Source organism: Armigeres subalbatus, chromosome 3, assembly GCF_024139115.2.
Source record: "Armigeres subalbatus isolate Guangzhou_Male chromosome 3, GZ_Asu_2, whole genome shotgun sequence".
NCBI lineage: Eukaryota > Metazoa > Arthropoda > Insecta > Diptera > Culicidae > Armigeres > Armigeres subalbatus.
The window spans coordinates 337,128,349-337,155,608 of NC_085141.1; the positions used below are offsets into that span (position 1 = coordinate 337,128,349).

The 27,260-nt window shown below is 43.1% G+C and overlaps 2 protein-coding genes across 2 annotated transcripts; both read right to left on the bottom strand.

The window, feature by feature from the left end:
* Positions 1–800: 800 nt before the first annotated feature.
* LOC134221350 (zinc finger protein with KRAB and SCAN domains 7-like) lies at positions 801–11,185 on the bottom strand. Its single transcript, XM_062700546.1, has 5 exons — positions 10,914–11,185; positions 8,236–9,414; positions 8,088–8,177; positions 7,374–7,518; positions 801–1,254 (listed from the first exon to the last, which is right to left on the bottom strand). Exons 1-5 carry the CDS (start codon positions 11,070–11,072, stop codon positions 1,070–1,072), a joined length of 1,758 nt encoding a protein of 585 aa, XP_062556530.1. The 5' UTR covers positions 11,073–11,185; the 3' UTR covers positions 801–1,069.
* Positions 11,186–23,416: 12,231 nt separating this feature from the next.
* Positions 23,417–26,814, bottom strand: LOC134221351 (zinc finger protein 23-like). The gene is made up of 5 exons (XM_062700547.1): positions 26,515–26,814; positions 24,868–26,067; positions 24,654–24,743; positions 24,439–24,583; positions 23,417–24,364 (listed from the first exon to the last, which is right to left on the bottom strand). The coding sequence occupies exons 1-5, from the start codon at positions 26,683–26,685 to the stop codon at positions 23,922–23,924; spliced, it is 2,049 nt and encodes a 682-aa protein (XP_062556531.1). The 5' UTR covers positions 26,686–26,814; the 3' UTR covers positions 23,417–23,921.
* Positions 26,815–27,260: the final 446 nt, after the last annotated feature.

Consider the following 27,260-nt stretch of genomic DNA (forward strand, 5'->3'; position numbering starts at 1 on the left):
CTGGATACACATGCGGAATTGTTGCCTTGAGAAATGGATTTTGTGAGTGCTTTGGCTGTGCGTCCGATTTGGAAACCTCGGGCTCATTCAGTAGGCGCTAAGTTGCGAAGGCCAATGTAGGTCCTTCGTAACTTAGTTGGTTAAAAGCACCAGTCTAGCGTGGTGAGGATCGTGGGTTCGAGTCCCATACACGCTAAAAATGAACTACTCACAATTGAGTCGAATCCGACTCATTTTCATTAAAAACGGGACAACTCAAAATTTGAGTAAAAGATACTACTTCAATAAAATGATGATTTCGCGAAAGTTAAGCTTGGCCTTCCATCAATTTTTAATACGACAGATTCGAATCAAGTTTATCTATCTATCTAAGTGCATTTTACGACAAACAGACTCCTAGTTTAAGTGCAATCATCATTTTATTGAAGTAGTATCTTTTACTCAAATTTTGAGTTGTCCCGTTTTTAATGAAAATGAGTCGGATTCGACTCAATTTTGAGTAGTTCATTTTTAGCGTGTAGAAGGAAAGTGGTTACCTCCAACATATTTTTCAAATCAAAATGTTCCACATAATGTACCATACTCACATCTGAGTTTTCAGAACACTCTCAAAACATTAACATTAATGCTGTTCAATGAGCAGCTCGAAGAAGCTCGAAGTTATTCCCATCCTTCTCATGTCCGTTTGTTGACAAAAAAGGACGAGAACAACTTCGAGCTGCTCATTAGACAGCAATGTTGCAATCGAGTTGTAGAGATATTTTCTTTTAGTCCTAGAATGAAAGATATCCAATTCGATATTTTATTTGATTTCATATTTATATTGTGAAACTGTTTTGCGTAGCACTTTGTCATCACAGTATCATCACAGACAAACAGACAACACATTTAACATTCACTCATCAAATTCATCGTCATTCAAACACTAACGACGCCACGAGTGATTGTTTGGCCAACTAATGATTATTTGAATCGACCAGTAAATCATTGAACGATGGAAATTTGACGAGTGTTATGTCTGTTTGTCTGTGGTATCATCATAATATGTAGTTATTGAGCCAGATGCTTATCAATCATTGCGATGCTCTTTGATCGGCGTTGTCTTTTTTAACTCCTTTTTTGTTGAGGTTAGGTTTGTCGTTGCAAGTGCTTTCTTATCTTCACAACGCCCACTGTGAGTTCTTTCATGCTCTTTTAGCATGCGTTTTAAAATGAAAGACTTTTCGCAATGTGAGCACTTATGGGGTTTATCATCTGGAAAGAAAATTTATAGATACAGATAAGTAAATCGATTTCAATTAGTTTATTTTTTATTTTTTAAAAGTTTTTTTTTAATTAGCATTAAGCAAAACATTCTTTAAAATTAAGGGATATATATATATAGGCAATTAACTTTGATTGTACTGAACTCGAGTGGCCCGACGACCAACTGGCACAATAACGGAAGGAGCTTTGTCAGAAGAACTAAACTGGTTGAGAAAAACGAAGCGAGAAGTGAGAATTAGAATGAACAATATAGAAAACAAAGGAGAAAGAAGAAGGAAGGAAGAAGGAAGATCGAATGAAATAAGGAATAAGGAATGAAAAAGAAAGAAGGAATAGGAAAGAATGAAGAAGGAAAAACGAAGTAGATGGTAGAAGGAAGAAAAAGGAAAGAAGATGGAAGAAGGACGAAGGAAAAAGGTTGAAAGAATAAGGAAGAAGCGAGAAGGAAGAAGGGACAAGTAAGGCAAAACAAAGAAGGCAGGAAGAAAAAAAAGAAAGAAGGAAGAAAGATGGAAGGAGACAATAGGAGGGAAGAAGAAAGAAGGAAGAAAGATGGAAGGAGGCAATAGGAAGGAAGAAGAAAGAAGGAAAACTGAAAAATAAAAAAGGAAGAAAAATGAAGGAAGAAGGAAAACGAAAGAAGGAAGAAGTATGAGGAACAAAGGAAGAAAGAAGGAAGAAGTATGAGGAACAAAGGAAGAAAGAAGGAAGAAGTATGAAGAACAAAGGAATGCAGAAGAAAGAGCATAAATGAAGAAGGAAGAAAGAAGCAATATGAACGAAAGGCAGAAAGAAAGAATAAGGATTAATAATTTCTCACTTTTCAATATGTACTCATTTCTCGCTTCTCTTATTTCACACCTTCGCATCAATTCTTGCTTCGCAGTTCTGATTTCTCGCTTCCTGTTTCTTGGTTCTCAATTCTTTCTTCGCAGTTTCCAGTCCTCAGTTCTTAGTTCCCAGTTTCTTATTATCAGTTCATATTTCTCATTTATCAGTTATTAGTTCTCTGTTCAATTCTTATTTCTCACTACTTCTTCACTACTCGTAATCTGAGGTAAATTTTTCAACTATTTGGCTAAACGGCATTCGGCCAAATGGCCTGACACCGGCCTACTTTCAACCTGGTGAATCTGTTGTTTGTTCGGCGTTGTTCGATGTGGGTCTTACATATATTCTGCACTACCCGGAAATGTGGCATAAAAGTGAGCTTCCGGTCTACGTCCACTCCAGAACTTAAGACGTAGTCTGCGGTGAGTGGCGGTTTATCGGTTGGCCACATCCGTAGCCTTCACCATAATTGATGGTGGTCGCTATCAACTAGTGAAGGTGAAGGCTACGGATGTGGCCAACCGATAAACCGCCACTCACGGCAGCCTACGTCTTAATTCTGGTCCGACCGGGTGTAATTCCGACAACAACGAGGAGGATGTCGTTGGCGTATACGAACAGGAATACATTTTCTGGCAGCATGCCGAAGACCATAGTTCAGCGGCGGTATGCCAGCTAACTGTTCAGATTTCGCATCCCTGATGCGGATCTTGCATTGTCTATGTTTTTATAAATAACAGATCGAAGTCGTCGCACCTGCTCGGATACAAACGGCAGATCACCGTCGAAATCGAGAGTCCTGCAGAACCCCGATGTTCACGGAATGCCGGATGTTGTTTTCAAACTTGCTGGCCCATCTGTGGCTACCTTCATAAGTTTGATCTATGGTTGGATACATGGCTGACCACTGGAAGGGTGCCCTCCAAGATATCAATCATGTATCCATCCATGGATCAGACTATGGGAGGTTGACACAGATGAGCAATGTCCAAAGGAACTATCAGTGCTTACGAGGTCTGCCATGTTGGTGAGACTCCTTCTTTGCGCTACTACTACTTTGCAGCATAATTTCAATTCGTAAATTTGTCACATTTCTCCTTTGTTCTTTGTTACAGACAACAACCGAAACTGTGTAACGAAGCTGATTCGTTCAAATCGTTTCCACATTTGATTGATGATAGCTACATAGTGTAGTATATATATGTACCAGCGTGAATGAAAATTCTGTATGTTTAAAAATAATAACCAAGAAATAAAAAATAAATAAATTAAAAACGAAAAAAATGATTATGTAAATTATTTACTAAAAACGGACCACCTGCATTCGAATCTAAAACATATTTTGCTGAACTGCATACAATGCTCATATTGAAAATAAAATAAACGAAATGACGTACGCCTACCGCATTGCTAACAGTACATGTTCTTCGAGTATAAAAGCGCATGCATGACAGTGAGCTCGTCACTTTTTCGACGGACGCGGAACAGGCAGCCACAGCTCCGCTCTATTCGGCAAAGCGTGGGAGCCGCCTGGAGGACCAGCTCCGCTCTATTACTTGAGCGTGGGAGCCGCCTGGAGGACCAGCTCCGCTTCGATCCGGGCAAGCGGGTGGCACCGCACCCGCCAGTCGAAGCGTGGGAGCCGACGTGTTGACCAGCTCCGCTACTTGAGCGTGGGAGCCCTTCGGAGGACCGGCTCCGCTTCGACCGGATAAGCGGGTGGCACCGCCCCCATCAGTCGAAGCGTGAGAATCGTTTCAGTGGCCGGTGACGGTCCTAACGCGGAGGAGTAGCTAGGCGAAACGTCAGATTACGACAATGGCGTGGACGGTAGATGCCGAATCTACGATGGAAACTTGTAAGTAAAACTTAAAAGTTTTGGTAGAGTCTGGACTCCGATGAAAAAGACGGATGTCGATAATTTGGGACCCCGATGAAAAAGGCGGTGGTCTGATAAATAAGGGACCCCGATGGAAAAGGCGGTGGTCTGATGAATAAGAGACCCCGATGGAAAAGGCGGTGGTCTGATGAATGAGAGACCCCGATGGTAAAGGCGGTGGTCTGATGAATAAGAGACCCCGATAGAAAAGGCGGTGGTCTGATGAATAAGAGACCCCGATGGAAAAGGCGGTGGTCTGATGAATGAGAGACCCCGATGGTAAAGGCGGTGGTCTGATGAATAAGAGACCCCGATAGAAAAGGCGGTGGTCTGATGAATAAGAGACCCCGATGGAAAAGGCGGTGGTCAGATAAAGATGTGACCCTGTTGGAAAAGGCCGTGAACAGATAAATATGGTAGGCCTGACAAGTTCTTTCCATTATTGGCGAAATCAGTTGTAGGCTGGTTTTTGCAATTCGAAAATGTAAGGTTTGATATGCGAAGATCATTGACGTAGAGCCTGATACGTTCCGTCCATGATTGAATGTTCGAAATCAACTGTTGATTGCTTTTCGGAGTACTAACATGAGAGATTTGATATGCGAAGAATATTATTAATGCTTTTCGGATTCGGATGCAAGATTGACGTTGCCGAGCCTGAAAAGTTCTATTCATGATTGCATGACCGAAATCAATTGTAGGCTGGTTTTTGAAGTTCGGAAAATTTTGATATGCGAAAACGATCATTGATGCTTTTTTTTCTGATTCGGATGCAAGATTGACGTTGCAGAGCCTGACAAGTTCAATTCATGATAGTGGGACCGAAATCAATTGTAGGCTGGTTTTTGGAGTTCGAAAAAGTAAGATGTTAAATGCGAAGAAGTTCATTGTTGCTTTTTTTTATTTGGATGCAAGATTGGCGTTGTAGAACCTGACAAGTTCTATTCATGATTGCATGACCGAATTATTTATTTTGGGTTTTGGAGTTTGGTTTTTGGAGTTCGAAAAAGTAAGATTTGATATGCGAAAAAGATCATTGTAGCTTTTTTTCTGATTAGGATGCAAGATTGGCGTTGTAGAGCCTGACAAGTTCTATTCATGATTGCAAGACCGAAATCATTTTTTTGGGTTTGGAGTTTGGTTTTTGGAGTTCGGAAAAGTAAGATTTGATATGCGAAGAAGATGATTGATGCTTTTCTTCTTATTCGGATACAAGATTGACGTTGTAGAGCCTGCAAGTTCTATTCATGATTGCATGATCGAAATCATTTTTGTTTGTTTTTGGAATTCGAAAAAGTTAGATTTGGTATGCGAAAAAGATGATTGACGCTTAGTTTTTTTTCCTATGCAAGATTGACGTTGTTAGAGCCTGACAAGTTCTATTCATGATTGCATGACCAAAATCATTTATTTTGGATTTTAGAGTTTGGTTTTTGGAGTTCGAAAAAGTAAGATTTGATATACGGAGATGATGATTGACGCTTGTTTTTTTCAGACTCGGATGCAAGATTGACGATGTAGAGCCTGACAAGTTCTATTCATGATTGCATGATCGAAATCATTTTTGTTTGTTTTTGGAATTCGAAAAAGTTAGATTTGATATGCGAAAAATATGATTGACGCTTGTTTTTTTTATTCGGATGCAAGATTGACGTTATAGAGCCTGACAAGTTCTATTCAAGATTGCATAAACAAAACCAATTGTAGTTTGTTTTTTGGAGCTCGAAAAAGTAAGATTTGATATGCGAAGAAGATGATTGATGCTTTTCTTCTTATTCGGATACAAGATTGACGTTGTAGAGCCTGACAAGTTCTATTCATGATTGCATGATCGAATTATTTTTTTGGGTTTTGGAGTTTGGTTTTTGGAGTTCGAAAAAGTAAGATTTGATATGCGAAGAAGATGATTGATGCTTTTCTTCTTATTCGGATGCAAGATTGACGTTGTAGAGCCTGACAAGTTCTATTCATGATTGCATGACCGAAATCAATTGTACTTTGGTTTTTGGAGTTTGAAAAAAATTAGATTTGATATGCGAAAAAGAACATTGTAGCCTTTTTTTCTGATTAGGATGCAAGATTGGCGTTGTAGAGCCTGACAAGTTCTATTCATGATTGCATGACCGAAATCATTTTGTTTGGTTTTTGGAGTTTGGAGCTCGAAAAAGTAAGATTTGATATGCAAGGAGGAGAAGATCATTTATGCTTTTTCCAGATTCGTATGCAAGTTTTTAAGCCTGACAAGTTCTATTCATGATTACATGACCAAAATATTGTTTTGGTTTTGGGGTTTGAAAAAGTAAGATTTGATATGCGAAGAAGATAATTGTTGCCTTTTCTGATTCGGATACAAGATTTTCGTTGTAGAGCCTGACAAGCTCTATTCATGATTGCGTGATCAAATCAATTGTAGGCTGGGTTTTGAAGATCGAAAATATAAGATTTGATGTGTGGAGAAGATTATTAATCCAATTTCTGATTTGATAGATCAGATATAAAGACTATTGTTATTTAAAATTGCAATGCTCGATTTTTGAGTATCAATGTTTAGCATAACATAATAACAGATTTTAAACCTTTGGCAAGAGTACAGGAGAGGAGTAATGTAGTATATATATGTACCAGCGTGAATGAAAATTCTGTATGTTTAAAAATAATAACCAAGAAATAAAAAATAAATAAATTAAAAACGAAAAAAATGATTATGTAAATTATTTACTAAAAACGGACCACCTGCATTCGAATCTAAAACATATTTTGCTGAACTGCATACAATGCTCATATTGAAAATAAAATAAACGAAATGACGTACGACTACCGCATCGCTAACAGTACATGTTCTTCGAGTATAAAAGCGCATGCATGACAGTGAACTCGTCACTTTTTCGACGGACGCGGAACAGGCAGCCACAGCTCCGCTCTATTCGGCAAAGCGTGGGAGCCGCCTGGAGGACCAGCTCCGCTCTATTACTTGAGCGTGGGAGCCGCCTGGAGGACCAGCTCCGCTTCGATCCGGGCAAGCGGGTGGCACCGCACCCGCCAGTCGAAGCGTGGGAGCCGACGTGTTGACCAGCTCCGCTACTTGAGCGTGGGAGCCCTTCGGAGGACCGGCTCCGCTTCGACCGGATAAGCGGGTGGCACCGCCCCCATCAGTCGAAGCGTGAGAATCGTTTCAGTGGCCGGTGACGGTCCTAACGCGGAGGAGTAGCTAGGCGAAACGTCAGATTACGACACATAGGAGATATGAAGGCTTTGGTTAGGTCTTATTGTTAGTTTTTTTTTCACAAAATATATTGTCAAAGGATTTATTGTATCATGTTGTAGCCGAGTTTGATCGTTCCAACCATGGCAAATCCATAATTTCATTCAAAAGATATTGTGATAGAGAGAAAATTACCTGTATGAGTCATTTCATGTCTCCTGAAGTTGGGATGGTTGGCAAAGGCGTGGCTGCAAAATCTACATTTGTACGGTCGCTCTCCAGTGTGAGTTCGCATGTGATAGCGTAGGTGTAGTTTCGCTTTGAACATTTTCGAGCAAACCTGCAAAAAAATTGATACTTGTTGATACTTTCTTTTCAATTGGAAGCTTAACAGAAAAGGTCATTCAATTTGCCTTCCATTGGGCAGAAAAATCTAGTTTTATATAATTTTTTCAAGCTTCGAACTTTATCACTTGATAAATAGAATCCTACGAAACATCATATAACTTCATTACCAGTGAAAATTAGATCTATAAGCTACCTGTATAATAATTCTAATATAAAATGCACGTTTAAGTTTGAAAAATTTCCATATTATCGTAACATCACGTAGAATCAATGTTTTAAAATAAGTGGTGGAGAGGCTGATGATTCCTGAATTATCATTAAATGACGTTAAAATTTCGACAGAACATTGAATTAATCAAGCAAATTGAATAAGTCAACAGTATTTAACATTTATGATGTATTTAATTATTTTTATTAATTATCATGTTGACCAACCAAATGATAGTTTAAGTGTGTATTAATATTCGAATGACATTTGTTACCGAAAGAAATTCAACAAATCAGTCTAATGATTGCAGATAGTAATAGATTTTTTATCATATTTATTTGCTACAATCTTACCTCACACTTGTACTGCGGATTGTCTATATGATTGGACATGTGAGTTTTTAATCCATACTTCAGTCGAAATCTCATCCCGCAAACGGCACACTGTAAAAATGCAAATTTGAGTAGGCAAACTTTTTCAAAATTTTGCTGTACCAAATACCTGATAGGGCTTCTCATCCGTGTGAATTGTTTTGACATGCTGCATCAAAGTTAACTTCGAGATGTATTTCTTATCGCATATGTCACATTTGTATTCCCTACCTCCATGTTCGATTGCTTCGTGTGCGCGTAGATCGAAGGCACCGAAAAATTTCAGTCCACATAGCGCACATTGCTGATTTCTGTGCTTGTATTTCCGTTTCTGATGGGCAATCAATCCTCTACTGTCCGCAAATCTTCGGTAGCACACCTGGCACTGTTCCGGCTTATCAGTAGACTCCAGGTCCGCTTCCTGCTTTTCGATCCAATGAGCTGCTTTCGTATGAGCCATTAGATCCTGCTCGGTTGTGAACGATTCTTTGCACTTTGTACCACAGCAGACCCAACCGAGTTCTTGTTTGGTTGTTTCTTTGACCCGGGCTATCAAAGCCACAGGCTCGTCATCCCGATGTCCTCTGAGATGCTTTCGCCGGGTACCGGCGATTTTGAAACGAAGTTTGCATTTTTTGCATTCCCAAATAACTTTCAAAAGTCGCACACGATTAATGTGGTAGTTCAAACTATGCGTTGATTTGAACCTGAGGAGGCAACCGTTGCAGAGCGGTTTTGAATTTGGTTTTCGCATTTTTTCATTTTTCCAAACATGGGATGTGCTACGATGAGTGTCCAACTCCTCGGCTGTCTTGAATATCTGTAAGCAACCGCAGCAAATATGATTGCCAGGATCAATTGTAATAACCGTGAACCATTCTTGCTCTTTTTCGTTAAGTTTCAAATCGTCTTCACTTTGCACCGGTTGACGTTCAACTCTTTTCCGACGTTTTGCCTTGGATTTCGATTCAAGCTTAGTACGCTTTACCGATCGTAACAACTCTTCATCGCTTGCTTTCCAATCGCTATCGCTATCATTGCCAGGTACACCATTATCACTCTCGGAAGCAGCATCTTCACCAGTTCCATCTACCAAGGACTCCAGGGGTTCACATTTTATGTTATGGAAGTGGATTTCCTCGGATATTTCTGCCTTTATTTGACTGCATACTGCGGCTTGTTCTTGCTCGCCAATCTTACGTAGCTCGCGATCGGAAATACGTGCGGTTTTTATAAAGGCGATCACCGATTTCAATGTTGAAAAACATTCGGTACAAATTACCGCAGGTAGGGCATCATTCTCGTCAATCTGTTCATAAAATTGAAATTGCGATTACATACAAATACTTGAGTAAGTATTGGAGAAAATATTCTTTGGATGCATATCAAAGATGACCACCATAATAGCTGGTGTCATCCAGACCGTCATTTAGAAAACTGTATCCTAAATTGTATCTCCTAAAAATAACTTTCCTTGACCTGATCAAAAGTCTTGTACTAACAGGCTATCGTTTTTAATAGAGCACCAATTACCATGTACCAAAAACATGCATTCGTTTGGAAAGATGTTATTTCCAGTACCTATATTTGAAAATTACAACGATTAACATTAGCATTACCATTGCATTAGCATTGAGCAATTCGCACAAATTCGTAGGTGGTACAAGCCAAGACTATTGTATGAGAGTAGCATATAACTTTTATCCGTTACCACAGATATTGATTTGGTACTAATCCCTATCTCTAAGATATAATCAATGCACTCTCCAATAGTCGAGATCTGTCCTGGCCACGTCCTTGCGAATGCTGAGGAAGGGGAAGGATGGTTAGATGGACACCTACTTAAGAAAAATGCAGAGAACTCTACGACCTCTCATAGGTGCCACGGGAGGTTTTGGGATTGTGTGGAAGGTTATAACAGTAGGAATCGTTTTGGTAGAACGTGAAACACAGAAAGAACAAAGATAGAAATACAAAGTAGGAAAGGGACGAGCCTGGAATTGAACCCACGACCTCCTGCTTATAAGGCAGAAGCGGTAGCCACTGGACCACCGAGCTCGTTTATATTTTAAAATAACAACGATAGTCCTATATTACATATTACGTTTTGAACCACTCCATCAACACAATGTAGGCCAATGGGTCTAGGGTCGAGCAATAGCTAAAACATGTATTGTTGCTCAGACCTTATTGGTGACCGTTAAAATGATACCAACAGCAAGAATGGTTTCCATCATTGAGTGGTTCGTCAATAACACATTTCAGAGCATTAATTTCAAAATATGTTGTTTGTTAAATTTTGTGTTTTCTATAAGTCTGCCTAACGGTTCGTTGCTTAAATTCCACTAGTTACGAAGTTAAAGCGCTAGTTGCATTAGCTATACATACGCTTATACTAAATGATTGAAATTTTGTGATCTTTTGCACTTACACGTAACTAATAGAATTTCATTGTGGCATACCCGTGGAAAGGTAGTTAACAGTTACAGCTAAAAGGTGAATGAGTCGCCTATTTAATACACATGGCCGGGAATCTGCTAAAACGCACCAAGCGCAAACAAAAATTACACAATTTTTCTACCCAAGCTTATGCTTAGCAAATTTAATTGAATAAAAATCGTATTGGATTTCCTTCTACCCCATAACTAAGGATATCTCACAATAAATGTGTGGATGAATTGATTTAAAATGATTCCCGTTTTACTTTTACGATCAAAATAATCACAAGTCAGTCAATAAGCCGCTTGGTGCGTTTTGGCAGAACCCCGACCACATGAATATTACAAAAAAAAAACAAATTCTACTCACCTGAACGGCGGTGCATTCCGTAATTATGTTCGCTATGACTGCACCATCCAGCATGGAAAAAATCGGAATCTGCTTACGTTGGCGCTTGTTCTGATTTGCTGCCATACAGGTTCGGCATACTTCCATCACATCTTTCTTGAAGGCATTCGTTTTAATCATAGCACTAACAAATTACCCAAAAATCAAACCGGCGATAAAAATTCCAACTCATAAAGAACACTTATTTCGATTTGGAAATTTTGTTTGTAAACAAGCATCAATTTGCGTGTGAGTACGCGGTGTACTTTAATCCGAGTTAGTCACGAGAAAGAACGATCTTGAATACTTGTATGCAACCATCACGCTAATAATTGTCTTAAGATTTCGGTAACATGTCATACGGCTATCTTGATGACATTAAACTTGTCGATAATTTGAATAACATTTTAATTAATCAGTTTGCACAGGGGTTTTATAATATTCTATTCGTCTATATCTGACTGGATACAGGGATGGTATCGCATTCACTACATAGCACTATACCGTTGCCATCTGCTTCGCTTTTGGGAGATTTTCCCGACATGGAAACCAAATTTTATGAGCAGCTGATTTGTTTTCTGCAATGCTAAACTGTAAATTATTTTATTTTCAATTGTACAATAATAAGGTGTTCAATTTACTCACAAATAAACTGGTTTCCTCTCCTCTGTACTACCTTTTTCTTCGTATGTTGAAGTAAGGTCCTAATACCCTATTTTTGGTAAGCGGATTTTGCCGTGAAACTGAATATACTCTACGACGGATCAACCTAATTTGTAGTCCAAAGTCACTCCTAATAGGGATTTTTAGTTTTACCGTATCTGCATTTAAGTATTATGAAATTGTTCACATTTATTTTTGACTAACTTTTGTGTTTTGGAGCTGGGAATAGTTAATGCACTGAGGTGGGCCTCTTTCCTCATTAATAATAAAGTGAGATCTCCCCCTTTCTTGCAATACTTTTCTGATGTGTTTTTTGATGATGATGAGTCGTAGCTACGCTTGAATCTAGCTAGATAGGTACATTGACATTAATAGGATTCACTGAGTAGAAGTTTTTTTTTTTCAAAACTAGGTGCGTGGCGTCTTATGTACCTTCATATTTTCATGATTTAACATTTTCATAGTACACTACAAAACATCCCAGGAAGGAAAGCTTCACAACCTGTCATGTAATCTTTATGCAGACGACGTCCTGGCACATGACCTGCTATCTGATACTCATAACAAATAATATTGCCTGATTTTCTCAAAATTGCACGCGGCGAACCCTTCATGAAAGGTACCGCCGCGCTTTCTGCACCCCGTTTACTTGATTCTTATGGGTGAATAGCATTGCGGTGTATCGTTTGCCGCGGCCGTACCTTTCGACAGTCATTCGCCGCGTGAAGTTTTGTGCAAGTATACCCATTTGGGAACACTACAAACGCCGCGCAGTGTATCATATCCAGAAAATCTGACAATAATTAAATTCTTTACAATTTCCAGCTTCTTTTACAAGAGATGTACATCCCGAGTTAACTTTGACTCCTAGTTGATGTTATATTCTACAAATATATATAAAATTTGATATAATTTCTTATTATAATGTTATCCATTTCACTACATATTTATATACAACTACCGAAATAAGAACTTGAAAAAAAAACGCGGTGCGTATGGTACGGTATGTTCACGCATCCTTCAACCCCTGTAGATTCGTGATATGCATTATGTTGAAGTGACTACTTGAACACGATACATCTCGAAGAATCATCTCTGCAGTAAACACAACGCAGTGGGCCTGGCCGTTTTGAAGTTTATGTCATACCACTGGTATGCTGTGAGCCTCAATATTGACAAGACAAATTATTGGACGTCATCTATGTATCTCAATGATTTTCTTGGATGCTTTTTTTTGTACTGGCTGCGTTTGTGTTCGATTAGATTAGACATTTATTTTTGACTAACTTTTCTTTCTTTTCACCTTTCTTTTCAACTTTTCTTCGCTATTCACCACCGCCATCGCATCTTTCCTTTTTGCATCTCTTAGACGATCCCCACCGATGTGTATCCAAATGAGCGTCTAGTATAGGAACGAAATGCGTTCATATTTTATTTATGCACTTGTTCTCGCACCGGTTGTTTCTATCAAGGTTGTTGAAATGCAATCATGCTTCGCACCGGTGGTGAATATCCGGTTGCTATTGAGGCAAACACGGAAATAAATAAAATCAGGAAAAAAATATTATTTATTTTCAAATCTTTCAGAACGCGCTCCAACTTTTGTAATATAAATATGTGCGTAATGCATTTTGTGATTATCAGATTAGCAAGACACACATCTGCTAGGTGGCGCTAGCTTATATGCAATAATTTAGTGAGGTGGATACAAAGTTGTTCGGGTAGCCATAACATTTATGATGAAGACTAGTTTAGTTTGGAATTCATACGCATAGCGGCGCTAGTGTATGAGAAATAACCTGTTAGGTTAAATATTTCTAAATCCGTTAGAGTTAGAAAATGGCCATCTTCTACAAAGTTATCCGAATTATCTCAAGACAAAATTTTCAAAACGACTTATCTGCTTTTGTAAACAAAGATTCAAACGACAATTTGACGAATCTGATAGCTCTCCCACGCAAACCAACACCATCAACAGGTAGCGGAAACCTTCATCTACCTATTGGTGGTGCTGGTTTGCGAGGGAGAGCAATCAGATTCGTCAAATCGTCGTTTGAATCTTTGTTTACAAAAGCAGATAAGTCGATTTGAAAATTTTGTCTTGATCTGTTAGGTTGGTTAATATGTAAGATTTAAAAGGGTAGTCAAAACCAGAAGTTTAGTTTGAAACCGCAATACTCGTTCCAGTTGAGTCGAATCGAGTCAAGTACGAGACACTGAAGATGGCTTTACTGTAGAAGTCGAAATAAGTATCTGTCAAAGGTACAACCAAGTGGTGGAATTAAATGGAATTGTACGAACTCGTCTTATGGCAAGTAACTTTGTAGAATACGGCAATATTCTGAAAATTTCAGATTTTGAGATATTTAACCTATCAATTTATTTCTTATACACTAGCGCCGCTAAGCGATTGTGTTTAAAACTAAACTTGCATGCATCATGACGGTTTTCACCACCCGAACAACTTTGTGGAATAAGGCAATATTCTAAAAATTTCAGTTTTCGATATATCTAACCTAGCAGGTTATTTCTTATACACTAGCGCCACCAAGCGGTTAAATCTTAATCTAAAGCTGCGTTGGTCATAATGGTTTTGACCACCCGAACAACTTTGTAGAAGGCGGCAATATTCTAAAAATTACATATTTTGAGATACCTGACCTATCAGGTTATTTCTAATACACTAGCGCCGCCAAGCGGTTGTATTATTAAATAAACTTGCTTTCATCATGATGGTTTTAATCATCCGAACAACTTTGTAGAAAACATCAATATTCTTAAGATTTCAACCACAGACAAACAGACATAACACTCATCAAATTTCCATCGTTCAATGATTTACTGGTCGATTCAAATAATCATTAGTTGGCCAATCGATCACTCGTGGCGCGCGCATCGGATTTGCTTGAGTTTGACGTTTGCTCACTACCGCCATCTGGTTCGTGATTTGCCCAACTAACTGAAATCAACAGATGTCGTTAGTGTTTGAATGACGATGAATTTGATGAGGGATTGTTCAATGTGTTATGTCTGTTTGTCTGTGTTTCAACTATCGAAATATCTAACCTTTTAGGTTATTTCCAATTCACTAGCGCCGCCAAGCGGTTGTATTTCAAATTGTTTTCGTCATGATGGTTTTGACCTCCCGAACAACTTTGTAGAAGACGCCAATATTCTAAAAATTCCAGATTTCGAGATATCTAACCTATCAGGTTATTTCATATGCACTAGCGCCGCCAATCAGTTGAAATCCAAACTAAACTGACCTCCATCACAATGGTTTTGATGATGAATAACCGAACAATTTTTCAGAATGCGGCACATTTTTTATTTATGCGTTACTCTTTATTTCCGTGTGATGGTTTGGCAACGGTTGGAGCGGGTCGCCAAATTTGCCAACTCGCTATTCACCGAAGGTTGCGTTTACATTTCCCAAACCCGTTTACCAACGACCGGTGCGAGTTCGCGTCATGATAGAGGTTGCTATTTTAGCTTTATTTACGCACTGGTGGGGATCGTCTTACACTACTACTAGGTGCGAGCTAACATGTTGCCCTTTATGCTGCAACTAGGACTGTCAATGCGACGTCGTAAATAGGCTAGCAGTAAATAGGCTGTGCAACAAAAATACATCCACGCCACGGTACATCGCGACGATTGGAACTGCAGAGGTTGCGATCGGACACATACACGCATGGCGTTGAAACGACGCACAAGAAACCACCATGGGATCAACGTCTAACGGCCCGTTTACATATGAGCTAGTTCTAGCGGACAATGCACTATCCGACAATACTAGCACGAAATTAGCATAATGTAAACGCTTATTAGCGAGGACAATTCCTGTTTACATGATGCTAATATCGTGCTAGTATTGTCGGACAGTGCATTGTCCGCTAGAACTAGCTCATATGTAAACGGGCCATAATGGCCCGTTTACATATGAGCTAGTTCTAGCGGACAATGCACTATCCGACAATACTAGCGCAATATTAGCGTAATGTAAACAGGAATTGTCCTCGCTAATAAGCGTTTACATTGTGCTAATATCGCGCTAGTATTGTCGGATAGTCCATTGTCCGCTAGAACTAGCTCATATGTAAACGGGCCATAACGGACAGAAGAGAAGAAAGAACTCACGCAATTCTCACTTATTGGCAATCGCGCTACCAATCACTGATCTCTCATCAGCACACACACATATGCGCGACAGAGAAGCGAGCGACATCACCATCCCACGCTCAGTGCCAGCCAGACCACAGAGCGGACTGCACACAAACCCAGTGCGACAAAACTAAGTCCGCATTAAAAGTGCACAGTTTGGTGAAATTTGAGGCAACGGATTTAGCCTGATTTCAATAAAGAAACATTCGTGAACCTCGTCGTGTCGCAGCACTGGCAATACGTTTGCACGGTTGCTCTGGCGGCATAATTGAATCTGGAGAAGAGGAAGAACCCAGCACGTAAAACGCTCGCCCGAGACCGTCGTACAGGAAACGTCGTGGAAAGCGAAACACCCTCTCGAAGCAGGCTATCGCAGCAAATTAGCGACCATATCTGCTTTTCGGTAACGGAGGAGAAGTGAATCGCCCAGAAAAATCGTTCAACCGGACAACAGAAGACCCCGCTAAGGGTGAGTGAAAATACGAACTCCAGTTAACATCTCCGACTAAAGGGCACATGTACATTGCAGCACACGCATACTCGCCGATGTGCTCAAGGACCGTGGATTCGGCATCGTAGCGCTGCAGGAGGTTTGTTGGAAGGGATCAATGGTGCGAACGTTTAGAGGTAATCATACCATCTACCAGAGCTGCGGCAACACACACGAGCTGGGAACAGCTTTCATAGTGATGGGCGATATGCAAAGGCGCGTGATCGGGTGGTGGCCGATCAATGAAAGAATGTGCAGGTTGAGGATCAAAGGCCGGTTCTTCAACTTCAGCATAATCAACGTCCATAGCCCACACTCCGGAAGCACTGATGATGATAAGGACGCATTCTACGCGCAGCTGGAACGTGAGTACGACAGCTGCCCAAGCCACCAAATCATCATAGGAGATTTGAACGCTCAGGTTGGCCAAGAGGAGGAGTTTAGACCGACTATTGGAAAGTTCAGCGCTCACCGGCTGACGAACGAAAACGGCCTACGACTAATTGATTTCGCCGCCTCCAAGAATATGGCCATTCGTAGCACCTACTTCCAACACAGCCTCCCGTATCGGTACACCTGGAGATCACCACTGCAGACAGAATCACAAATCGACCACGTTCTGATTGATGGACGGCACTTCTCCGACATTATCGACGTCAGGACATATCGTGGCGCTAACATTGACTCTGACCACTATCTGGTGATGGTTAAACTGCGCCCAAAACTATCCGTCATCAACAATGTTCGGTACCGACGACCGCCGCGGTACGACCTAGAGCGACTGAAGCAACCTGATGTCGCCACTGCATACGCGCAGCATCTCGAGGCAGCGTTGCCGAAAGAGGGTGAGCTCGATGGGGCCCCTCTTGAGGACTGCTGGAATACAGTCATTAACGCCATTAACGACGCAGCGGAGAGCAACGTCGGATATATGGGTCGAAGTCGACGGAACGATTGGTTCGACGAAGAGTGCAGACAGATTCTGGAGAAGAAGGACGCAGCGCGGGCGGTCGCGCTGCAGCAAGGTACCCGGCAGAACGTGGAACGTTATAGACGGAAGCGGAGACAGCAGACCCGCCTTTTTCAGGAGAAGAAACGCCGCCTGGAAGAAGCGGAGTGCGAGGAGATGGAACAGCTGTGCCGTTCTCAAGAAACACGCAAGTTCTACCAGAAGCTCAACGCATCCCGCAAAGGCTTCGTGCCGCGAGCCGAAATGTGCCGGGATAAGGATGGGAGCATCTTGACGGACGAACGTGTGGTGATCGAAAGGTGGAAGCAGCACTACGAGGAACATCTGAATGGCGCTGAGAGTACAAGCAGTGAAAGTCAAGGCAGCGGAGGAGATGACTACGTCAGTTCAGCGGACGATGGAAGCCAACCAGCCCCCACCTTGAGGGAAGTTAAGGATGCCATTCAACAGCTAAAGACCAACAAAGCCGCTGGTAAGGATGGTATCGGAGCTCATCAAGATGGGCCCGGAAAAGCTGGCCACTTGCCTGCACAAACTGATAGTCAGAATCTGGGAAACCGAACAGCTACCGGAGGAGTGGAAGGAAGGGGTTATATGCCCCATCTACAAGAAAGGCGACAAACTGGAGTGTGAGAACTTTCGAGCGATCACCATCCTTAATGCCGCCTACAAAGTGATATCCCAGATCATCTTCCGTCGTCTGTCACCATTAGTGAACGAGTTTGTGGGAAGTTATCAAGCCGGCTTCGTTGACGGCCGCTCGACAACGGACCAGATCTTTACTGTACGGCAAATCCTTCAAAATGCCGTGAATACCAGGTCCCAACGCACCATCTGTTCGTTGATTTCAAGGCGGCATACGACAGTATAGACCGCGTAGAGCTATGGAAAATTATGGACGAGAACAGCTTCCCTGGGAAGCTTACCAGACTGATCAAAGCAACGGTGGATGGTGTGCAAAACTGTGTGAAGATTTCGGGCGAACACTCCAGTTCGTTCGAATCGCGCCGGGGACTAAGACAAGGTGATGGACTTTCGTGCCTGTTGTTCAACATTGCGCTAGAAGGTGTCATGCGGAGAGCCGGGTGTAACAGCCGGGGTACGATTTTCAACAGATCCAGTCAATTTATTTGCTTCGCGGATGACATGGACATTGTCGGCCGAACATTTGCAAAGGTGGCAGAACTGTACACCCGCCTGAAACGTGAAGCAACAAAAGTTGGACTGGTGGTGAATGCGTCAAAGACAAAGTACATGCTTGTGGGCGGAACCGAGCGCGACAGGGCCCGCCTGGGAAGCAGTGTTACGATAGACGGGGATACCTTCGAGGTGGTCGAGGAATTCGTCTACCTCGGATCCTTGCTAACAGCTCACAACAATGTTAGTCGTGAAATACGAAGGCGCATCATCTGTGGAAGTCGGGCCTACTACGGGCTCCAGCAGAAACTGCGGTCGAAAAGATTCGCCACCGCACCAAATGTGTCATGTACAAGACGTTAATAAGACCGGTAGTCCTCTACGGACATGAAACATGGACAATGCTCGAGGAGGACTTGCAAGCACTCAGGTATTCGAGAGACGGGTGCTTAGGACCATCTTTGGCGGTGTGCAAGAAGACGGTGTGTGGCGGCGAAGAATGAACCATGAGCTCGCCCAACTCTACGGCGAACCCAGTATCCAGAAGGTAGCTAAAGCCGGAAGGGTACGATGGGCAGGACATGTTGCAAGAATGCCGGACAGCAACCCTGCAAAGATGGTGTTCGCTTCCGATCCGGCAGGTACGAGACGGCGTGGAGCGCAGCGAGCGAGATGGGCAGACCAGGTGCAGAACGACTTGGCGAGCGTGGGGCGTATCCGAGGATGGAGAGATGCGGCCTCGAACCGTGCATTGTGGCGTCAAATTATTGATTCAGTGTTATCTGTTTAGATGTTAACTAAATAAATGAATGAACATTGCAGGGTCTTTTTGTTTTATACATTCTCGCTTCTTGTTACCGTACCGTGACTGGGTGTTGCTATGAGGCGCAAGCCTGCCGCGGTGCGTGGATTGGACAAGCCAAAGTAACCAACCGATTATCAGCGTGTGTTCGTGGTGTTAGAACGATTGTGAGCGGTGGTCCGCGTTGGGACGGACGGACGGCATAGCATCGCAGTGAAAGCCGACGGATACCAAGAAGTGAGACATCGGAAGTGTGGTGTTTGCCTCGATGCGGCTATCGAGTGATCGTCGGTGGGTGGTCGCTGCGTCCAGAGTCTGCCTGGTGGCGGAACCAAACAACATGAACGGCACAGTGGCAAGCGGTGTGTCGTTGGCTCCGCGGAGCGGTAGCGTGAGTACCTTCCATTAGTTTAAGAAAACGATTGTATGGGCATCGAGCCATAGAGTAGAGGATAGGTCTTGAGGTCAGGTGTGAGAATAGGCCACGATAAAAATTAATATAAGCTACGTTTAAACTGAAATATTCGCTTTGTGTTTTGTTGGTGCTCATAGCCCACAGTGTTTGTGATCGTTCCATCTATTGGTAGTTTCCACCTTGCTCTACCTAGTCGGGAAATCTACAACAAGCTCTTCCCGCCGAAGAGGCGCTTTTAAGGCTTCGTAAATCGCTGCCGTCGACTTCTTCAGCCGACAGTTGGCGATGGAACGTACCTCGGTTGCTGTCACTCGCAAAAGTTATGTCCAGCTTGATATCGGTTCGACGTTGATCGCCCAGTGGCACAGAACCACACCTCGAATTTCTTCGTTGATTTCTTCAAACCCTACTTCTCGCGTTGGCCACAGTTCTTGTGGCCAATATAGGAACGAGGGTACACAAAACCATTCTCTCTTACTTTGTAACGGCGGACCTTGACCCCACTTCATCAGCACGTCTGCGATGTTTAGTTTGGTCGGAACACATCGCCAGTCGCTACCTTCGTCAGCTCCTGAAACTCGCCGACTTGAAATGCAACGAATTGGTTGTAGCAATGTTGATCCGAGTTGAGCCAACTACACACGGTGCGGGAATCCGTCCAGAAGCGTTTAGCGTCCCAAACGAGACAATTTTTTCAGGCTTCTTCGGATTATGGACGATGTTGAGAGGTAGATACAAGGCCTGATCGGGAGGGGTACCTGAAAGTTCTTCGGCGGTAGCGACATGTAGCCTTTCAAGAGCCCCGGAAGCCTTCTTTCAAGAGGCCTGGAAGCCTCCTTTCAAAAGGCCCGCAAGCCTTCTTCCAAAAGGCCCGGAAACCTTCTTTCACAAAGCCCAAAAACTTCCTTTCAAAACCAAGAGGCCCGGGAGCGTCCTTTCAAGAGGACCGGAAGCCTTCTTTCGAGAGGCCTGAAAGTTTTCTTTCAAGAGACCCGGAAAACTCCTTTCAAGAGGCCCGAAAGCATCGTTACAAGAGGCCCGGAAGCCTTTTTTCAAGAGGCCCGGAAGCCTCCTTTCAAGAGGCCCGGAAGCCTCCTTTCAAGAGGCCCGGAAGCCTCCTTTCAAGAGGCCCGGAAGCCTCCTTTCAAGAGGCCCGGAAGCCTCCTTCTTTCAAGAGGCTCGGTAGTATCCTTTCTAGAGGTTCGAAAGCCTTCTTTTAAGAGGTTCGGAAGCCTTCTTTCAAGAGGCCCGGAAGCCTTATTTCAAGAGGTCCAGAAGCCTCCTTTCAAAAGGCCCAGAAGCCTCTTTTCTAGAGGCCCGGAAGCCTCCTTTCAAAAGGCCCGGAAGCCTCCTTTCAAAACGCCCGGGAGCCTCCTTTAAAGAGGCACGAAAGCCTCCTTTCTAGAGGTTTGGAAGCCTTCTTTCAAGAGGCCCGGAAGCCTCCTTTCAAGAGGCCCGGAAGCCTCCTTTCAAGAGGCCCGGAAGCCTTCTTTCAAGAGATACGGAAGCATCCTTTCAAGACGCCCGGAAGCCTCCTTTCAAGAGGCCCGGAAGTCTCCTTTCAAGAGGGCCGCAAGCTTCCTTTCAAGAGGCCCGGAAGCCTCCTTTCAAGAGGCCCGGAAGCCTCCTTTCAAGAGGCCCGGAAGCCTCCTTTCAAGAGGCCCGGAAGCCTCCTTTCAAGAGGCCCGGAAGCCTCCTTTCAAGAGGCCCGGAAGCCTCCTTTCAAGAGGCCCGGAAGCCTCGTTTCAAGAGGCCCGGAAGCCTCGTTTCAAGAGGCCCGCAAGCCTCGTTTCAAGAGGCCCGCAAGCCTCCATTCAAGAGGCCAGGAAGTTTTCTTTCAAGAGGCCCGGAATCCTCCTTGCAAGAGGCCCGGAAGCCTCCTTTATAGAGCCCCGGAAGCCTCCTTTAAAGAGCCCCGGAAGCCTCCTTTCAAGAGGCCTGGAAGTTTTCTTTCAAGAGGCTTGGAAGCCTCCTGTCAAGAGGCCGGAAAGCCTCCTTTCAAGAGGCCCGGAAGTCTCCTTTCAAGAGGGCCGGAAGCTTCCTTTCAAGAGGCCCGGAAGCCTCCTTTCAAGAGGCCCGGAAGCCTCCTTTCAAGAGGCCCGGAAGCCTCCTTTCAAGAGGCCCGGAAGCCTCCTTTCAAGAGGCCCGGAAGCCTCCTTTCAAGAGGCCCGGAAGCCTCCTTTCAAGAGGCCCAGAAGCCTCGTTTCAAGAGGCACAGCAGCCTCGTCTCAAGAGGCCAGAAGCCTCCTTTCAAGAGGCCAGAGCCTCCTTTCAAGAGTCTCAAGCCTCGTTTCAAGAGGCCCGGAAGCCTCGTTTCAAGAGGCCCGGAAGCCTCCTTTCAAGAGGCCCGGAAGCCTCCTTTCAAGAGTCTCGGAGGCCTCCTTTCAAGAGGCCCGGAGGCCTCCTTTCAAGATGCCCGGAAGCCTTCTTTCAAGAGGCCCGGAAGCCTCCTTTCAAGAGGCCCGGAAGCCTCCTTTCAAGAGGCCCGGAAGCCTCCTTTCAAGAGGTCCGGAAGCCTTCTTTCAAGAGGTCAACAAGCCTCCTTTCAAGAGGCCCGGAAGCCTCCTTTCAAGAGGTCTGGAAGCCTCCTTTCAAAAGGGCTGGAAGCCTCCTTTCAAAAGCCTCGGAAGCCTCCTTTCAAGAGGCCCGGAAGCCTTCTTTCAAGAGGTCAACAAGCCTCCTTTAAAGAGGCCCGGAAGCCTCCTTTCAAGAGGCCCGGAAGCCTCCTTTCAAGAGGCCCGGAAGCCTCCTTTCAAGATGCCCGGAAGCCTCCTTTCAAGAGGTCCGGAAGCCTCCTTTCAAGAGGCCCAGGAGGCCTCCTTTCAAGAGGTCCAGGACACCTCCTTTCAAGAGGCCCGGAAGCCTCCTTTCAAGAGGCCCGGAAGCCTCCTTTCAAGAGGCCCGGAAGCCTCCTTTCAAGAGGCTCGGAAGCCTGCTTTCAAGAGGCCCGGAAGCCTCCTTTCAAGATGCCCGGAAGCCTCCTTTCACAAGGCCCGGAAGCCTCCTTTCACAAGGCCCAGAAGCCTCCTTTCACAAGGCTCGGAAGCCTCCTTTCAAGAGGCCCGGAAGCCTTCTTTCAAGAGGCACGGAAGCCTCCTTTCTAGAGGTTTGGAAGTCTTCTTTCAAGAGGTTTGGAAGTCTTCTTTCAAGAGGCCCAGAAACTTCCTTTCAAAACCTTCTTTTTAAGAGTCCCGGGAGCGGCCCGAAATCCGTTTTTAAGAGGCCCGAAAGATTCCTAAGCATCCTTTCAAGACGCCTGGAAACCTCCTTCCTAGAGCCTCGGAAGCCTCCTTTCAAGAAGCTCGGAAGCCTCCTTTGAAGAGGCGCGGAACCTCCTTTGAAGAGGCCTGGAAACCTTCTTTCTAGAGGCTCGGAAGCCATCTTTCAAGAGGTCCGAAAGCCTCCTTTCAAGAAGCCCGGAAGCCTTCTTTCAAAGGGCCAGGAAGCCTCCTTTCGAAGTTCCCGGAGGCCTTCTTCCAAGAGGCCCGGAAGCCTTCTTTCAAGGGGCCCGGATACCACCTTTCAAGAAGCCCGAGAATAAGTTAGGCCCTTTTCTAAAGATAGTCCAAATAAATTTTAGGCTAAAAAACTATGTATGCAAAGTGGTTTTTGTGACAAAGTCTACATGTCCAAAAAGTTTAATTGAAATCTGAGAGGGTGCTGCCAGCTCCGAATACGATTTGGCGCGAAATGCGACGATTGGCGCAAATGGTTGATTTTTTTTTTATTTGGGTCTTTTAATTCTAGATTAACCAGACACCAATATAATGATATAAGATGATGAGGTCGTGGAAAGATTTTTGTATATTTTCTTTTAGTTCTATGATTTGAAACAAAGATAATGTTAATTCAGGAAAGTTTATTATTCCAGAAACCTATATATAATGTATGCGCTCATAAAATTTCACTTCCGGGTTACACATAGCTTCTACACTATTTATATTTTTTTCTTAGGGTAGTTATGCCGTACTTTTACTCTCAACTTCGACGTTTATTATTCGGCCGCATTACAATCGAATTACTCGGTTATTAATACATTATTATTACCTCAAGTTTTTCAGAATTCGAGCCATTTGGTTGAAATGCGACTGGTTAATAATGAATGGGAGGTCCTACTAAAGTAAATCATCTTTCAATCTTAGAGGTGAGCCAGCCAATGGCTGAAACCTCTTTAATAAAGACGATAATAATAATCTTTCTATCTGTATGTGCATTAGTATTCGCCTTCATTCCGAAACGATATTTCACTGAATACGCTAACAGTTATTAACAACATATGAGTAGAACGAAGATATTTTTACTTAAGATAAGTTCTTTCCAAATAAGGCCATACTTACAGTCGAATCAAATCAGAACTTCAATATGTACGTACCATACGAGCCCGGTGCAGACGATGGAACGACATTATAAACAGCGACCGTCGCTGGTGAGGTACCAACGGCAGCTGTATTGATGATAGTGGGCATTTGCTGTTGGACTGGCTGCAGAACAGCAGTGACTGGCGGTGGCGCAGCTGGACTGACTACGCGAATCGTTACCGGAACGTTTGGAATTGTAATCGGTTTTTGATTACTATCTTCGTCACTGCTTTGCACATCAATCATATCGGGATGGGCGCTTGCCATGTGGAGCACGAGCGAGCTGCTCTTCCCAAAACGTTGTTCGCATATTTCGCATTTGATCCTTTCATCCCGTGTGAATGGTTTACCGGTATGTGTGGTTTCGTGTTCCAACATCGTTCGTTTCAAGATGAACGATTTTTCACAGTAGGAGCACTTATGGGGTTTTTCACCTGAGGACAAAGGTCCAGATTTAATTAGTAGTAAACATGGACTTTCTTGAATAACAATACAAATAACTGCTCACCAGTATGAGTCATTTCATGTCTCCTGAAGTTTGTATGATTAGCAAAAGCGTGATCACAAAAGCGACATTTGTATGGTCGCTCTCCGGTGTGTGTACGCATGTGATAGCGCAGGTGCAGTTTAGCCTTGAACATCTTCAAGCAAACCTACAGGATAGGAATAAGTCAGGATCTTCTATAAGTTAAATAGGTTACGCGAAATGTTCAACTCGCTTACCTCACACTTGTACTGTGGAACCTCTACATGATTGGACATATGAATCTTTAATCCTGACTTCTGGCGGAATGTCATTCCGCAGACGGTACACTGTGGGGAATATGTTATTAATTAGTTATATTGTCCTAAATATATATGATATGAACAATGCAATAGGCAATTTAGAATATAATATTAAAATATTAGATAGACAAATCCAGTTTCATCTACTCACCTGATGGGGTTTCTCATCCGTGTGAATTGTGTTCACATGTTTAATCATGGTACTCTCCCTGGTGAATGTTTTGTCGCAAATTTTACACATGAACACGCTACCACCGCCGTGCTCTTTTGCGTCATGCATATTCAGACCGTCCGGGGTGGTGAACTTCAGCCCACACAAAGCGCACTGATAGTTGAGGCGCTTGTATTTACGCCTTTGATGGTTGATAATCTTTCGCTTGTCGGCAAATCGTCGGAAGCAGACCTGACACTGTTCCGGTAGGTCCGGGTTTTCCAGATCTGCCTCCTGCTTGTCAATCCAGTGAGCCCCTTGCGAATGCTCAATCAAATCTTGCTCGTTCGTAAACGATTCGCCACACTTTGTGGCACAACATACCCAGCCGAATTCTTGTTTCGTCGTTTCCTTAACCCGCGCAATCAATGCAACCGGTTCATCTTCCGGGTGGATTCTGAGATGTTCCCGCCGTTTACCAGCAACTTTGAAACGGAGTTTGCATTTGTTGCATTCCCAAACTGTTTTCAAGAGTTGGACACGGTCCTTATGAAAGTTAACGCTTCGTTGGGAGTCGTATTTCCGTTGGCAGCCGTCGCAAACTATTTTTTTCTTGCAGGGTCGCGAAGGGTTTCCTTCCCTTTTGGCGTGCAACGTTTGACGATGAACATCCAGCTCCTGAAAAGTATTGAAAATGTGTAGACAACCACAGCAGATGTGACTGCCCGAAGAAACTTCTATAACCGTGAATAACAACTTTTCTTCTTCGTTAAGTGTCTGACTCTCCTCGTTTTGAATGGGTTGCTTCTTTGGTAATGGTTTTGCAATCCTCTTTCGTGGTTTCGGCTTTGATTTCAATCCAAGTTTCTCCCGTTTCACCGTTCGTTTAGTCTCTTCATCAGTTCCTTTCCAATCACTGTCGGTATCATTATCCAATTCAATTTCATAATCGATCTCAGGAACGGGATCATTGCCAGTTTCATCGACCAGCTGCTCCAGTGGCTCAGATTTTATTTTGGGAGATTTCTCTACAGGTGATTCGGTTTCCATACGGGAATCTACTGGGACTATTTCTTCCTTGAAAAGCTTTCGTAATTTACTGTCGGAATTGCGAGTAGTTTTGATGAAAGCGACAAGCAGTTTTATAGTTTCGAAGCACTCTGCGCAAATCACTGTCGGTAAAGTGTCGTTTTCATCAATCTGATGTAATAGAAGAGAATGAACGGATTTTAAATAGTGTGTACGAAGTGTACCCCTAGAGGGGCTCAACCAATACCAAGTGTACCAAGACCGCCTTGGAAAATATTATGCCAAGTTGAAAGACTTTCCGGATAAATAATTCATCTAATCGGGAAGAATTCTACAGGAAGTTATTTAACATAATAGGAATTGTAATGTTTTGGAAACATCCGTAGTTGTGGACTGAGACTCAGATATTACAAATGAAGTGACCAGAAGAAGGCGAGCACAATCAAATGATCCAACAAGTTTACGGTCCCTAACAACATGCAATGTAATAATTTCGGTCCATCATAATACGGGATACGGAAATAACATTTGAAAAAATAAAATTAGTGTCACGGAGGATAGTTATCTGTAGCAATCTTAGGGGAAGTGCAACTAGACATGCAGTTCATATTATATTACCTGAACGGAAGCATACTCGGTGATGAGATTCGCTATCAGAGTACCATCAAATTTGGAGAATATGGGAATCTGCTTCCGATGGCGTCTGTTCGGCTTGGCTGGGTTGACCGTCATACACGTTCGACACATGCCCTCCACGGATTTCTGCTTGTGATTCTTTCGATTTTTCATGGTGCAATATATTTCGTTCAGGCAAGCAACACTAATTTTATTTTGGCAAATTTAACTGAAAAGCTGCAGTACTGTTGACTCCTAATCCACCGAGCGCGATTGTAAATAAATAATTTTGACACATCGGTATCTCGTTTCCCGTTTCCCGTTACATCGTTGAATCAATCGTGAAAAAGATCTCTGCGCGTGAGAAGGTAAACAGGCCTGAATGCGCTGCACTCACATCCAAAGCGAATGAGTGCGTGAGTGCTGGGAGGGTAATAATTAGGGTGAAACAAAATATATTTTAGTTACCAGATAAAGATTGTCGCTTCGGTTCCCTTCGTTCTGTTGTCCGAAACATGTGTGGTACCTAACTGTCAAATCGTATGTATTTTTCATTCATTGACATTTAGATCCCCTATCCTCGCCAGCAAAAGATGTTCCGGAATCCGGACAGCGACGACACCCGAATAGAAAATACAATAGAATAATATTAAAATATCATAAAATTACAATACATTTTATTTATGAACAATAAGTTCTATTGTACCAATTAATTTTTCTTATTGTTGTTCCAATAAACGTACAATAAA